At 43.8% G+C, this 15,074-nt stretch overlaps 1 protein-coding gene across 1 annotated transcript in view; it reads left to right on the forward strand.

Moving 5' to 3' along the window:
- Window positions 1-4,883, forward strand: part of wdr11 (WD repeat domain 11) — a 188,393-nt gene extending 183,510 nt beyond the window's left edge. The window contains exon 29 of the mRNA XM_052089447.1: window positions 1,374-4,883. Coding sequence (XP_051945407.1) covers window positions 1,374-1,576 — 203 coding nt within the window. The 3' untranslated portion in view covers window positions 1,577-4,883. The remainder of the gene's footprint in view (window positions 1-1,373) is intronic.
- The last annotated feature ends 10,191 nt before the right edge of the window (window positions 4,884-15,074 follow it).

The raw sequence follows: 15,074 nt of genomic DNA on the forward strand, positions 1-15,074 counted from the left end.
GACCAACAAGTCCGATCCATTGAGGCCCCACCTCACAACTCACAGGACTTAAAGGATCTGCTGCTAATGTCTTGGTGCCAGATACCACAGGACACCTTCAGAGGTCTTGTGGAGTCCATGCCTAAACGGGTCAGAGCGGTTTTGGTGGCACAAGGGGGACCTACACGATATTAGGCAGGTGGTTTTAATGTTATGGCTGATCTGTGAATGTGTATATAAATATAAGTGTGTGTATGTGTGTGTGTATAATAATAATAATAATATATATATATATATATATATATATATATATATATATATATATATATAATATTAACAATTAGCATATATTCACATTTAAAAGTGTCACTCACATACTGATGATTCTTGCACACAGGTGTGTATACACATTTTTGTCTATTTAAATTCTCTATCTAAATGATATTGCATCTAACTATCATCTTACAGAGTTTTGTAAGTCGCCTTTGGTTTGCTCACTGGGTGTCAAAAGACGAATTATGTTCTTTTCTTTTTTTTAAGGCATAATTTGCTGACCGTTTTTTATTTATTTATTAATAAGCCGCACAGTGATGACTTACAGCTTCATTTTCTGTTAAAAGATAATTTTCTGTAAAGCTGCTTTGAAACGATTTGTGTTGTGAAAAGTGATATAAAAATATAGAGTATATGGCTTCACTTGACTGAAAATAGCAAGCAAATCATATTTCATGGCTGTGACATAAATTACAGGTTATTGGCTATAGATAAGAAATAAAAAATTTGATCATCTTAATTCATAACGATGTGAACACTAGCGTTTTGTAGGCCAGTGGCAACTTTACACAAGATAATAAAGTGTGGGAAATGTTTTATTATTCAATTATTGCAGGTTTGAGTTCAGTGTTTTCATTTTCTGTGTTTTGATGCAGTTGCATCGAATTTGCTTTTGCCTGTTTTGTGCGAGGCAGACATAAAAGAGCGCTGTTTAACAAATTTGCATTATGAGCATCCACATTAATGCGTTAACAACGGAAAAAGTATGTGATTAATAGAGATTTAAATATTTGAATTGATTGACAGCCCTAATCGTTTAATTGTAAGCAGTGCTTAATTACAAACACAATGACCACTTCAGCTGCAAGTAAAAATGTTTGAATGTTTTTGGATTAGATATCAAAGCAAGTGGCCATTATTTTAGATAGTTAGCACAAGCTAATTTTTAGTGTGCTTTAGTGAAGTTTTCAGAAGATTTTCTAGGTTTAAAGTTATATAATAATATCTATTCAATTTTCATTTCTTAAACTGGTCTTTTCAATGTTTTATATGACCACACAAATACATTCAGTGCAACACATTTTTATTCCCAGCACTTTTCCTTAACCAGCCATCTCCACATAAGCTTATAGGTGCTGCCTTCACCGACTACGCCAAGTTGCTCCGCTCCATTGGGCTGAAGCAGGGTGCTGTGCAGTGGGCCTCCCGAGCGGGAGAGGCAGGACAGAAGCTGCTGGATGTGCTGTCCCAGACAGAGGGCGCGGGGCCAGAGATCAGCCCTCGAAATGAAGAGGCGGAAGACACTCTAGTGACTATAGAATGACTTGCATCAAATGGAATGGTGGGAGAAGAGGGTACACTTGTTAAAGAGCAGTTATAAAACAAAAACTGTCACAGCATGTCTTCACTGCAAACGAGCTGAGCGGTGCAATGTCAGTTATAATGGGAGTGTGATCTTTTGTTTTTGTGCTGTAATGTCGCACCGCTCAACTGCAGTGTATGCATGTTGTTTGATTTATGCATGTATGCAGACAGATGACAAACAAACATGTCTTTTGTCATAGCTTCTAATTGTTTCTTTGTTGTATTTTCTAATTGTTTGCTGGTTGTGAGGTGTGCTGTGATGTTGTGTGTCGTTTTATTCACGCCAAGAAAACATTCCTCTAACACCTACCATCATACTGTAATGCATTCCAAACCTGTTTTTGCACTTTTATTGTCAACCAAAAACTTTTCCTTCTGACATAAAAATTATATAATGCAATATCTGTGTTTGATGGTGAATATGCTTAAAATTCCACATGGGGAGCCTAAAGATTGTCTAAAGGCAGGATATAGTGAAGATTTCAGAGAGATGTGTTTAGTGAGTGTGTTGAAGTCAATGGAAAACATGTCCGTTTTACTCCAAAATCAAAAGAAAATAATAATAAATAGTTTATTTTGTGTTAAAGCTTAAGAATATTTTAAGGTTTATAAATACTTTTTTGCATTGTAACATTATTGTCATGGCTTTGTGATAAATAAGCATAAATGAAACACATTTCAACAAATACAGCTATGGTGTATTCATATGTAAAGAGATCAATGGAAAGGAGGAGGCGAGAACCGGATTGTCAATATAAATAATAGTTTAATATAAAACTTAAACAAAAGACAAACACACACACACACACACACACACACACACACTCACGACGGACATGTCCGTAAACTATCTCTCTCTCCCACACGATCCTCTGCAGTCGACCTTTATCCCTCTCGGGAGGCTTGATTAGCCTAATACGGGACTGGGTGTGTACGATCACGACCCGGCCCCGCCCTCCGCCCTGCCACATTCCTCCCTCGTTCTCTCAGGCTGGGGAGCCCCCGGACTGACATACACCCCCAAACCCTGGGGAAGGGCGTTCTTTAAGCCTAGACTGCCGGCAGGTCATCCCCATCTAACTGGACGAGGGAGGGGACACCTGTAACAGTGTAGTACCCCCCCAAAAAACACTGTAAAATTTAAAAGAGATTGAAAAGGCCAACGCAGAGAGAGAGAGGAGAGAGAAATGAAAAAAAAATAACTCTTACTCGCCAGTTCTCCGATACGCCCCAGCTTGATCCTCGGCCACTCCTCCACCCTCTATCGGATGACAGCCGCGCCTCTCCGGGCGGATCAGAGGCAGTCCTCCAGCCCCTGGCAGACGGAACACCCTGCAGCGTTCTCGGGTAACAGAAGGGGTCTTCCTCCGCCCCTTGCAGCGGTTGGCAGTGAGCCCCTCCCCGCTCGTGGTCGGCGGTCTTAAACCCCGCTGTGTTTCAGCGGCCGGTAGGCGACTCCTGCGCCCCTGGCAGCAGCCCTGACTGCTCCAGGCGGTCAGTTAGGAGCCCCTTCTCCCTTCGCGGTCGGCAGCCATCGTCCTCTTTCAGGCGTATGGGCTCCTCGTCCCCCGGCAGATGGCCGCGGCTGCTCCATTGGGGTGGACGGTAGTGGTGAGAACTCTACTACGGCGTATCCCTCCTCCTTCCCGGGTTTCGGCACCAGTGTAAAGGGATCAATGGAAAGGAGGCGGCGAGAACCGGCTTGTCAATATAAATAATAGTTTAATATAAAACTTAAACAAAAGACAAACACACATGTCCGTGAAAAAGACATGTCCGTAAACTATCTCTCTCTCCCACACGATCCTCTGCAGTCGACCTTTATCCCTCTCGGGAGGCTTGATTAGCATAATACGGGACCGGGTGTGTACGATCACGACACGGCCCCGCCCTCCACCTTGCCACACCATACTTTACAATTTAAGTCAGATTTTATTTTTCACATAACAGTAATGTTAATTACATTTTCATTAATTACAGTAATGAGAATGTGAGGTGAAATTTGCTTAAAATAACAAATTTTTTAAGCAAGCTATATCTTCTAATTTCTTTTTAATTTGGGGGTTAAACATGACCCAGACAAGTTTTCTGTTTCAAACTATTAGACTGATATTAAATGGTTATTAAATGGCTATTTTAAGTTATTAAAATTAAGGTTATGCCATTTTTTTTATTAATCTAAAAACAATTGGAGTGCCTGGTTCTGTTAAACTTGGGGGTTAAATAATTCTGCTTTTTTTTTTGGTAAATATATTGCATCTCTTTTAAATGTTCAACTTAAATATCACAGAGTGAAAATTATGACATGCTTATTTCAGGATCAAACAAATTTGAATCTTTCTTCAGCCTATAATCTAACTCAAGAAACTGCTTCCTTTATACTATCAGTAACACTTTACTATAAGATCATTACATTTTAAACAAATTTGAGTCTTTCTTCAGCCTATAATCTAACTCAACACACTGCTTCCTTTATACTATCAGTAACACTTTGCTATAAGATTATTACATGTTACAGTAAGTAATGCAGCATTTAGTCATCTTGGTTAATGTTAATATATACATATACTAATACATTTTTACATTAGAAGTCGTATAAATTTACATTAAAGTATTATGAGCAAACAATAGCAAGGAACAATATTATATTTATAAGGTAACATTGACTGAGATCAATAAATGCTGTTAAAAATAAATTCATTTAGTTCATGATACCTCCATGTAATGCCTGTTGTGCATTAAACAAAGATTATTGAATTGAACATCACTGTAGTGTTACTATCTTTCAGTTATTGCAAAGTGATGGATATCATATTTTACAATCTATAATTCAAGATATTTAATCAGTTCAGATATAAAGGAAAGCATTGTATACTTGCTCCTACACAATATTAGGCAGGTGGTTTTAATGTTGTATGTATGTAAGTATATGTATGCATATATGTGTGTATATATATATACACACACACACATATATGCATTCATATACATACATACATACAACATTAAAACCACCTGCCTAATATTGTGTAGGTCCCCCTCGGGCTAACCCACATCTCAGAATAGCATGATGAGTAGAGATGCAGAATAGAGATGCTATTATTTTCACCACAATTGTATAGTAAAGTTGAGCGGTTATCTGAGTTACCATTGACTGAACCTGTCTGACCATTCTCTGTTTACCTCTCTCATCAACAAGGTGTTTCCATCTGCAGAACTGCCGCTCTCTGGATGTTTTTTGTTTCTGGCATCATTCAGAGTAAATTCTAGAGATTGTTGTGTGTGAAAATCCCAGAAGATCAGCAGTTACAGAAATACTCAAACCAGCCCATCTGACACCAACAATCATGCCACGGTCCAAATCACTGAAATTCTCCTGACCCATATCTGCATGCTTTTATGCACTGCACTGCTGCCACGCGATTGGCTAATTAGATAATCGCATTGATGATTGTTGGTATCAGATGGGCTGGTTTGAGTATTTCTGTAACTGCTGATCTTCTGGGATTTTCACAAACAAGTCTCTAGAATTTACTCAACAAAAAACATCCAGTGAGCAGCATTTCTGCAGATGGAAACACCTTGTTGATGAGAGAGGCAAACAGAGAATGGTGAGACTGTGGACATGGACAGATACTAAACATTTAGCTTAAAACCCTTCTTTCTGTAAGGGCCCATTTGTAGGCGCCATATGTTCTAAGATCCCACCCAGTACTATGAACCACATTTAAGGGTTACAAATGTGGTGAGAAGAATGCTATTCTGAGATGCAGGTTGGTGTTGTTTTGGTGGCTCGAGGGGGACCTACACGATTTTGGACAGAACATACAGCATGTCACAGCAAAATTACAGCAGCAACATATGCAGACCAACAAGAAAGTTAATGACTGATGCAATAATGAACAGACTTCTATATATATATAACTTACTGTGTGTGTGTGTGTGTGTGTATATATATATACACACCACAGACAGTACACACAGTAAGTTATATATATAGAAGTCTGTTCATTATTGCATCAGTCGTTAACTTTCTTGTTGGTCTGCATATGTTGCTGCTGTAATTTTGCTGTGACATGCTGTATGTTCTGTCCAAAATCATTCAAAATCCTCTTTCCACTCATATTTCCTGAGATTTGCTGTGCTGTTATGGTTGTATATTGGTTTCCACATTGCTTTAGGCCTCCTCCTAAGAGATATTTAGATGTTGTCATTAAAATAATATGTTGCAACATACACTTAATATTTGTGAGGGTACGTTTGAGTCTTTGAATTAAAAACAGTCCTTTTTATCAATCATAAATGACGAATTAATTTACACCGATCAGCCACAAGATTAAAACCACCTGCCCAGTATTGTGTAGCTCCCCCTCGTGCCACCAAAACACCACCAACCCACATCTCAGAATACCATTCAGAGATTATATTCTTCACCACAAATGTACAGTTACAGAAATACTCAAGCCAGCCCCCATCTGGCACCAACAATCATGCCATGGTCCAAATCACTGAGATTACATTTTACCCATTCTGATGGTTGATGTGAATATTAACTGAAGCTCCTGACCCATATCTGCATGGTTTTATGCACAGCACTGCTGCCACACGATTGGCTTATTAGATAATCGCATGGATGATTGTTGGTGTCAGATGGGCTGGTTTGAGTATTTCTGTAACTGATCTTCTGGGATTTTCACACACAACAGTCTCTAGAATTTTCTCTCAATGGTGCAAAAAACATCCAGTGAGCAGCAGTTCTGCAGATGGAAATGTCTTGTTAATGAGAGAGGTCAACAGAGAATGGTCAGACTGGTTTGAACTGACAAAGTCTACAGTAACTCAGATAACTGCTCTGTACTATTGTGGTGAGAAGAATGCTATTCTGAGATGTGGATTGGCGCTATTTTGGCGGCATGAGGTGGACCTACACAATATTAGGCAAGTGGTTTTAATATTGTAGCTGATCGGTTCATGGGCTTAACATAATTATGTTTTTTGGAATTACCTTCCTTATTTTCATTTTGTTATGATTGTGAGTAATGAAGTTTTGTCTTTATCATTTAAATGTTGTTCCTTTGTAAATGTTTACATAGAGTGAGTTCTGCACGTATATGTGCTTACCATATCGTTATATGTTTATAGATAAAGCAATAAATCGTTTAAAAGGTATTTGCCCCCATTTTATTTCCTCTATCATTTGTTGCGCAATGCTTTTTAAAACACATTTATAAAAAAAAAAATACAATTGAACATTTTACAATGAACCACAACAAACAACATGAGCATAGGCTAATATCCGCCATATGCTACCTAAACTTCATTATCAGTCATCGCAGTGGGGAATTTTGGTTTATTCTTTTTCACAGAACTGCTTAACCTTGCTATAATGTTTGGTTACCGAAATCGCTTTTTCTGATATCATGAAAATATAGCAGTACAATTGAAGTACAAGGCGACTTTAACTCCATTTGTCATCTGAATGTGCGCACATAAAAAATTGGGCTGGATTAGAAAAGTCTAAGTAGTCATAAAATAAATCATGAAATCAGCCACAATGCAGAACAAACATGCACAGAAATGAAAGGGTGCAAAACAGAGACTCATCTTAAACTAAAATGTTATTGTTTTGACTTCAGGGAAGAAGAAAAATGAATATCTGAAAACTGGTATGTCATCCACATTTCAGATAAATTTTAGAGTTAGAGTTGCTTAGAATGCTTAGAGTTAAAGCATTTTGCTCAAGATGGAATTAAATGTGTATGAGATCATTGTCATATTTGATGTAATAGGTAAAGGCAGTATTCAGTGTAAACACAGAGAAAGAGAGGAACACTTTTGCTCTCTTCAGATCTGGATGTCACCTTCAGTCTCAACACTTATCCATCAGTTCCCTCTACAGGATATCCTGTATGTCTTGTTTATTTGGGGCCTGCAATGGAGGTCTTAACACTACTGTTCTTCAGGTATAAATGTCTGTCACACAGGCAGAATATTGGGTTAAGATTCAGAACAGCTATGCTACATTATGGATACCAATAAACTCTTTTCCCTACCGAGAACTTGGTCAGGCTTGCTTTTCTTTTATGTATCAGATGAATTTTAATACATTGGCAAGCCACCTGATATCAGATCAGCCAAATACAATATCTAATATATACAATATATTCAGTGTTAACTTACAAATTCTAGCCCAGCCCATTTAATTCTGCCTGCAAAGTTTCTCCGATTCCCCTGGTGTGAAACTGAACTTGATTTCAATTTAGTGGAGACAATTTGTGTAATTCGAAACAAATAGAGTTTGTCCAGCAACAAAGATAGCTAGATAGGGGGAGTCAAAGTTTAGTGACTGTATAAGGTGAATCTCTTTGGGAGCGCTGGCTGGCAGCCCTTTAAGACTGAGCACACTGGGACATTTAGAGTCTGTGGTGCGATCTTCCTGTAATATTGATAATAATGGCTAATACTGTTTTGAAACAGTTTTTTTTTACAAAAGATATAAAAACAAAATAAATACAGCGTCATTCATTCACTAGCTTAGAATAAACTAGCTGTAGCTTTACATATCTGGTTTACTGTCTCCAGCCTGAAGCTGCTATGAACAACTGGGTCAGATGAACCTTCTGGCTACGGCTGCAGCTGCACTAAGCCTGAAGAGGTTTTTTTTGTTTTGTTTTTTGCTTCATCCTTTTTCTCATCTGATGAATGGTGACATGTTTTTTAAAATAGAAAACTGTCGGATATCCATTTTGGATCGCCTCATTTCTGCACTATACTCTATTGCCAGTCTCACTTAAATACAGGAGAAAGATGTGCATGACAGGGTCCTTTTCGGTGTTTGGAACAGCATACTACCATACAACTCTTACTATTTCAGCCACATCTATATATTACAGAAATGGTAAGAGCAGTTGTATGCTATTACGAACTGTGGAAATTTAATTGTTATTAATCCTCATTATGCTTAGTTTCTTTTCAATTATCTCTTATTAACTGTAAACTGCTTCCTGTAAATTAACATGTTCAAATGCTTTGATAATTAGTTGTAGCTTTTGTAGCCAAGTTGACTGAAGTTTCTTTGTATGGCCATCTCTGGCAAGGTCGGGGAGGAAAAGGGAGGCAGAGAACAGTTTTATCAGAGGACACAGCAGAAGAGTGAAACACATTTTATTATTATGGAATGTGCAGAGGAAGACTAGTGTGGATGAAGAATAGAGCATGTCCTTTTAAGGTGAAGAAAGATGGTAATTACTTTTTATATTTAGCCAATAATTTAGTTGATTCTTTGTCTTCTGAAAAATGTATATGTATAATTGTGTTTGATAAATATTCTGTATTTTGGAAGCAACCTTTGTAGCTCTCTGAGGTATACTTTGGTAGTAGGAGGGTTACCCAGGCTTGTGAGTAAGAGTAAAGAATGTCTTTGCTTAAGTTTTACCACTGGAGTGGCCTGACTCTTTTTATAGATTGTTTTTCACCACATTTCTTGGCGCCCCATTGGTGGGTTCCAACACCTCAGCGGATTGACTGATGACAACTAGACCAAATTTGAAGAGCGCTCTGAAATTGGACGGGTGGATTTCTCGAAAAATGAGTCACTCACCTAGGAACAGCAGTTGCTCATGCTGAGTACGGGTGAATTTCCACCACAGAACACAGCCACTGAATCCACATGCCAGCAACTTTCTGCTCGCTTTAAAGTGGGGAGGGGCTGATGTCACCAGAGCTCCTAGCAACCATAACAGAAACTCTGTTTAAAGATTCGGGAAAATATAGATGTACAGTAGATGTGAGTGAGAAAGAATTTGGGGCTAAAGAAAAATTATTCAGGGCTATAGCTCGGAAATCCCAGGGCTATCTGTAACCCTGTTCTAAACTTTTCCACTACATTGTCTAACCCCTAAAACCCAATTAGGGAATAAGCTTGCTCTGATCAATTATATTCTGCCTCAAGTATTTTCCTGATGTTAGAAAAGATATATAATGTGATGCATCGTTTGCATGGTGGAGACTTCTGCTGTGAACTCTTTCATCCATAATGCAACTAAACTTTGGAAAATCTGAATTTGAGCATCACTCTTAGAAAATTCTTACACAATATCAATCCTCTTCCCAGTGGCAAACGTTTGTAGGCCCCCATATATTTCACTCCACCAGTAATGGAAACCTTTTGACTTGGCCGTTGCTTTGACCTGCAGACCCATTTGTCCCCTCAGATGTTACAGTTACAGGTATCTCTTGTAGTGATCGACCGAAATATCACCAAGGCTATTTGGTAATTTAAAATAATTGGCAAATACATTTTCCTGTTTGGCCAATTAGTTTCACAAGTCACGATTGTGTTGAGAACTGCCTGCTTTGCACATGAAGGAGCCATCCGTAAATGACTGTTCCTTTTTCTGTTACGTGCCATTGTTACCACAATAATAGGCAGGTGCACAACAGAGTCTCATTCAAGCAGTCCCCTGACTGAACAGACATGATGTGTATGCGTTTCAATCTCCCTGTTTCTCCTCAACAGTTCCCTGTTCGTTTTAACTCTCTTGTCTTATGATTCCAATACAACTATCATTAAATTGGGATTTTGGTGGTAGGGGAAACTCTCAAATAAACATCAAATAAAATAATTCCATGATTAATGTAGTGTTTATCAAAGATAAATGATGTATTTTAAAAGTTGGCAGCCAAAAATACTTATATTTTATACCTATACTATACCTATATTTTTTATTCATTCTGGCAAACAGCAATACATGGGAATGTAAATTATGGTGTGTGCTACATTTAAAAAATGCAGCATACAGTGTTTATTCGCCACCTTCTGGCATCACCAGAAATAGTCACTGAAAGAATCATTAAATGGATCTGAATGAATTTTGGTGAAGGTAGTCTAAACACTCGAACCTCTGGGATAAAAATAAATACTGCAATGGACAAGCACAGAGTAAAAAAATAAAAATAAAAAATGTGCACATGCACAATTGTCATTATTGTAATTGATCAAATGATTTATTCAGCACCAGCTTGTGCACAGTCTTTTATTGTGAAACAGAATCAAGTGCTCCACAAGATGAACAATAATTTTTTTTTTCAATTAATTTGCGATATTTAAATCTAGTGTTGGGGTCGAGTCCATCTTAGTCGAGTCAGAGTCAAGTCTGAGTCTTTAAACAATCGAGTCCGAATTGAGTCCGAGTCCAAAAGAGTACAAGTCAGACTTAAGTCCGAGTCGAGTCCGAATGAATCTGTTCATGAATCGGAATTAAAATTTTAAACATTAACTCAACATCAATATTTTGAGCTTATTTTAAACTTCACAACTAAGAAAAAGAGTTTGTCAATATAAATGTAACAAAAACACCTCTGTTGCATTTCATATACACATTTTATTATCAGTATCCTGCTGAACAGCCTATTCTTTAGGTGTATGAAGACAAAACTGTCCTTCAACACAAATCTTATTGCGTTCTGTTGACATTTCAGTTATTTGTTGCTTTTTCCCCTCCACTCAAACATAGACTAATGTTTCAAAATGTAATTTAGTTTTTATTTCTACTTTGTCAATTTAATTTAGTTTTATTTAAAGTATCCCTATCTAAAGAAATAATAGTATAAACTGAGATTTCTTTATGAATCTTTTGGGGAAATACAGTACATACAAATGAATCAACACAGTAGTAATTAGCATTCACAGAGAAGATACGTCTCACGATTTGACTGCAAATGTGTAACCCGCACACACACACACAAGATGAGACAGTCACAATGTCGGAGGAAACTGCTTTTATTTAATAGCAGTGCAGGCAAAAGTACAAACAAGGGCAAATCCAGTGAAGAGTAGTCAAGGGGAGCGTGAGGTCGAAGCCGGGGAATCGGAGAATATAAAAGGGGCAAATCCAAAGAGAGAGGTCGTGGAAAGCGTAGGGTCAAAGCCGGGGTAATCAGAATCAGCGAGATGGGACTAGAGGGAGCAAAAGACAGGGGAACAAGGGGAGCTGGCAAGCTAAGGGGTAAACGAGAGGAGTACTAAACTAGACGAGACTAGCGGGGGGCAAAGAGACGGGAAACTAAATACAATAACTAACAGGAGTGAGACGAATGGGCAGTGATATATATAGGGGAAAGTGCTGGTGTAAACAATGAAAGGTGATGAGTGCAGGTGTACATAATGTTCTGGCGATTGGGAGCGGGCATGTGAGCTCGAGGGGGGAGATAGTGTACGAGCATGTGAGCTCGTAGGAGCAAAAACGAGCGTGCAAGCTCGAGCGAGCAAAACGGGCGTGGAAGCCCGAGGGAGCAAAACGGGCGTGGAAGCCCGAGGGAGCAAAACGAGCGAGGAAGCTCGAGGGGGCGGAGCGAGGGAGCGGGGTTCGTGACAGTACTCCCCCCTCTAAAACGGACGGCTCCTGACGGCCGAGCTCTGTAGCGAGGAGCGCGACCTCTGGGAAGTGGTGCTGGACGATCCCAACAAACAAAAAACCCTGAACAGACAACCCACAAAACACACAACAAAATTGAGGGCAGTCCAAGGGGCACAGAGGGAAATGAGACAGTCCATGGGGTCAATGGGCAGTTTCAAGATAAGGTCAGGGGGAACATAGCGGACAGGCGGGTGGTCGGGAGATCTAGGGGGCATCCAAAGGGCAGAGACTGGGTCAGGGGGTCTGGAAGGCGATTGGAGGACAGGGACTGGGTCTGGGGGTCTGGAAGGTGAGGCCAGGGAAGAGGCCACAGGACAGGGAGGGGGTCAGGAAGTCCGGGCTGAGCCATGAAAGGCGGTGCCGTCAGAGGTGGCACTGTAGGCGGCTCTGGAGGTGGGGTTCTGGAAGGCTCTGGAGGTGGAGCCGAAGGAGGCTTTAGGGGCGAAGGCCTGAAAGGCTCTGGAGGTGGAGCCAATGATGGTGGCGCCGTGGGAGGCTCTAGAGGCGGAGGCCTGGAAGGCTCTGGAGGTGGAGCCGAAGGAGGCTTTAGGGGCGAAGGCCTGGAAGGCTCAGGAGGTGGAGCCAATGACGGTGGCGCCATGGGATGCTCTAGCGAGGTAGGCCTGGAAGGCTCTGGAGGTGGAGCCAAGGGAGGTGGCGCCGTGGGAGGTCCCCAAGGTGACGACCTGGCAGGCTCTGTAGTCTCGGGGGGTAGAGCCGTAGGAGGCCCGAGAGGCGGAGCCATAGAGAGCTCTGGAGTCTTTGGGAGCAGAGCCGTGAGGGGCTCGGGAGGTCGAGCCATGGGAGGCTCTGGAGGGGGAGCCGTAGGAGGCTCGGGAGGCGGAGCCGTAGGAGGCTCGGGAGGCGGAGCCATAGGAGGCTCGAGAGGCGGAGCCCTAGGAAGCTCTGGAGTCTCTGGGAGTAGAGCCGTGAGAGGCTCGGGGAAAAAGGTTGTGGAAGACTCGAGAGGCTCTAGAGGTGGGGCCCTGGAAGGCTCGAGAGGCTCGAGGGGAGGAGCCATGAAAGACTCGAGAGACGGAGCCCCGAGAGGCTCGGGAGGAGGAGGAGCCCTGGAAGACTCGAGAGATGAAGCCCCGAGAGGCCGGAGGGGAGGAGGAGCCCTGAGAGACTCGAGGAACGGAGCCCTGAGAGGCTCGAGGGGAGGAGGAGCCCTGAAAGACTCGAGAGGAGAAGCCCTGAGAGGCTTGGAAGGAGGTGGAGCCCTGAGAGACTCGAGAAGGGAAGCCCTGAGAGGCTTGAGAGGGGGAGGAGCCCTGAGAGACTCGAGAGGCGAAGCCGTGAGAGGCTTGAGGGGTGGAGCCATGAAAGACTCGAGGAACGGAGCCCTGAGAGGTTCGAGGGGAGGAGGAGCCCTGAAAGACTCGAGAGGGGAAGCCCTGAGAGGCTTGAGAGGGGGAGGAGCCCTGAGAGACTCGAGAGGCGAAGCCGTGAGAGGCTTGAGGGGTGGAGCCATGAAAGACTCGAGGGACGGAGCCCTGAGAGGCTCGAGGGGAGGAGGAGCCCTGAAAGACTCGAGAGGGGAAGCCCTGAGAGGCTTGGGGGGGAGGAGCCCTGAGAGACTCGAGAGGCGAAGCCGTGAGAGGCTTGAGGGGTGGAGCCCTGAGAGGCTCGAGGGGTAGAGCTCTGGGAGGCTCGAGAGACTTGAAAGGCAGAACCCTGGGGGGCTTGGGAGGTAGAGCTCTGGGAGGCTCGAGAGGAGCAGCCCTGGGAGGCTTGAGAGGAGGAGTCCTGAGAGGCTCAAGAGGAGGAGCCCTGGGAGGCTTGGGAGGAGGAGCCTTGGGAGGCTCGTGGGGTAGAGCTCTGGGAGGCTCGAGAGACTTGAAAGGCAGAACCCTGGGGGGCTTGGGAGGTAGAGCTCTGGGAGGCTCGAGAGGAGGAGCCTTGGGAGGCTTGTGAGGCGGAGCCCGCGAGGGCTCTGAGGGGCGAGCAGAGGCTGGCAGAGCCGTGGAAGACTCTGAGGGCAGAGCAGAGCCCGGCAGAGCCGTGGAAGACTCTGGGGGCGGAGCAGAGCCCGGCAGAGCCGTGGAAGACTCTGGGGGTGGAGCAGAGCCGTGGAAGACTCTGGGGGCGGAGCAGAGCCCGGCAGAGCCGCGGAAGACTCTGAGGGCGGAGCAGAGGTCGGTAGAGTCGTGGAAGATTCTGAGGGCGGAGTAGAGCCCGGCAGAGTCGTGGGAGACTCTGAGGGAACCTCTGCGGTCTTGAGCACAAGACGAGACTGGGGAGAAGGGGCCCTCTTCCTTCTCTTACGTCTTCGGCCAACAGGGGACGTGGCCATGGGGACGGTCGAGGCTACAGGCGCTGGCTCTGGGGCGGTCTAAGCTACAGGCCCAGGCTCGCTGACCGTGGCAGATGTGGGCGCTGGCTCGTTGGCCGTGGCGGGCATGGGCGCTGGCTCGTTGGCCGTGGTGGGCATGGGTGCTGGCTCGTTGGCCGTGGCGGGCATGGGCCCTGGCTCGTTGGCTGTGGCAGGCATGGGCGCTGGCTCGGGCACTGGCTCGTTGGCAGTGGCAGGCATGGGCATTGACTTGCTGGCCGTGCCGGGCTTCGGGACTGGGACCTTGACAGGCTTCGGGACTAGGGCCGTGTCAGGCTTCGGGGCTAGGGCCGTGTAAGGCTTCGGGGCTAGGGCCGTGTAAGGCTTCGGGACTAGGGCCGTGTAAGGCTTCGGGGCTAGGGCCGTGTAAGGCTTCGGGACTAGGGCCGTGTCAGGCTTCGGGGCTAGGGCCATGTAAGTCTTCGGGACTAGGGCCGTGTCAGGCTTCGAGACGGGGGCCGTGGTAGGCTTCGAGACGGGGGCTGTGGTAGGCTTCGAGACGGGGGCCGTGGTACGGGGGCCGTGGTAGGCTTCGAGACGGGGGCCGTGGTAGGCTTCAAGACTGGGGCCGTGGTGTGGAACGCTGGTTCAGTTTCTGCCTCCCCCACAGTAAACGAGGAACCAGCGTACAGTAGGGCGAGGTCAATAAACTGAGCCAGGTTGAGAGAGCAGCGACCACCAGGCATGAATGATGAGGCTGGCTC

The sequence above is a fragment of the Xyrauchen texanus genome, chromosome 24, assembly GCF_025860055.1.
Source record: "Xyrauchen texanus isolate HMW12.3.18 chromosome 24, RBS_HiC_50CHRs, whole genome shotgun sequence".
NCBI lineage: Eukaryota > Metazoa > Chordata > Actinopteri > Cypriniformes > Catostomidae > Xyrauchen > Xyrauchen texanus.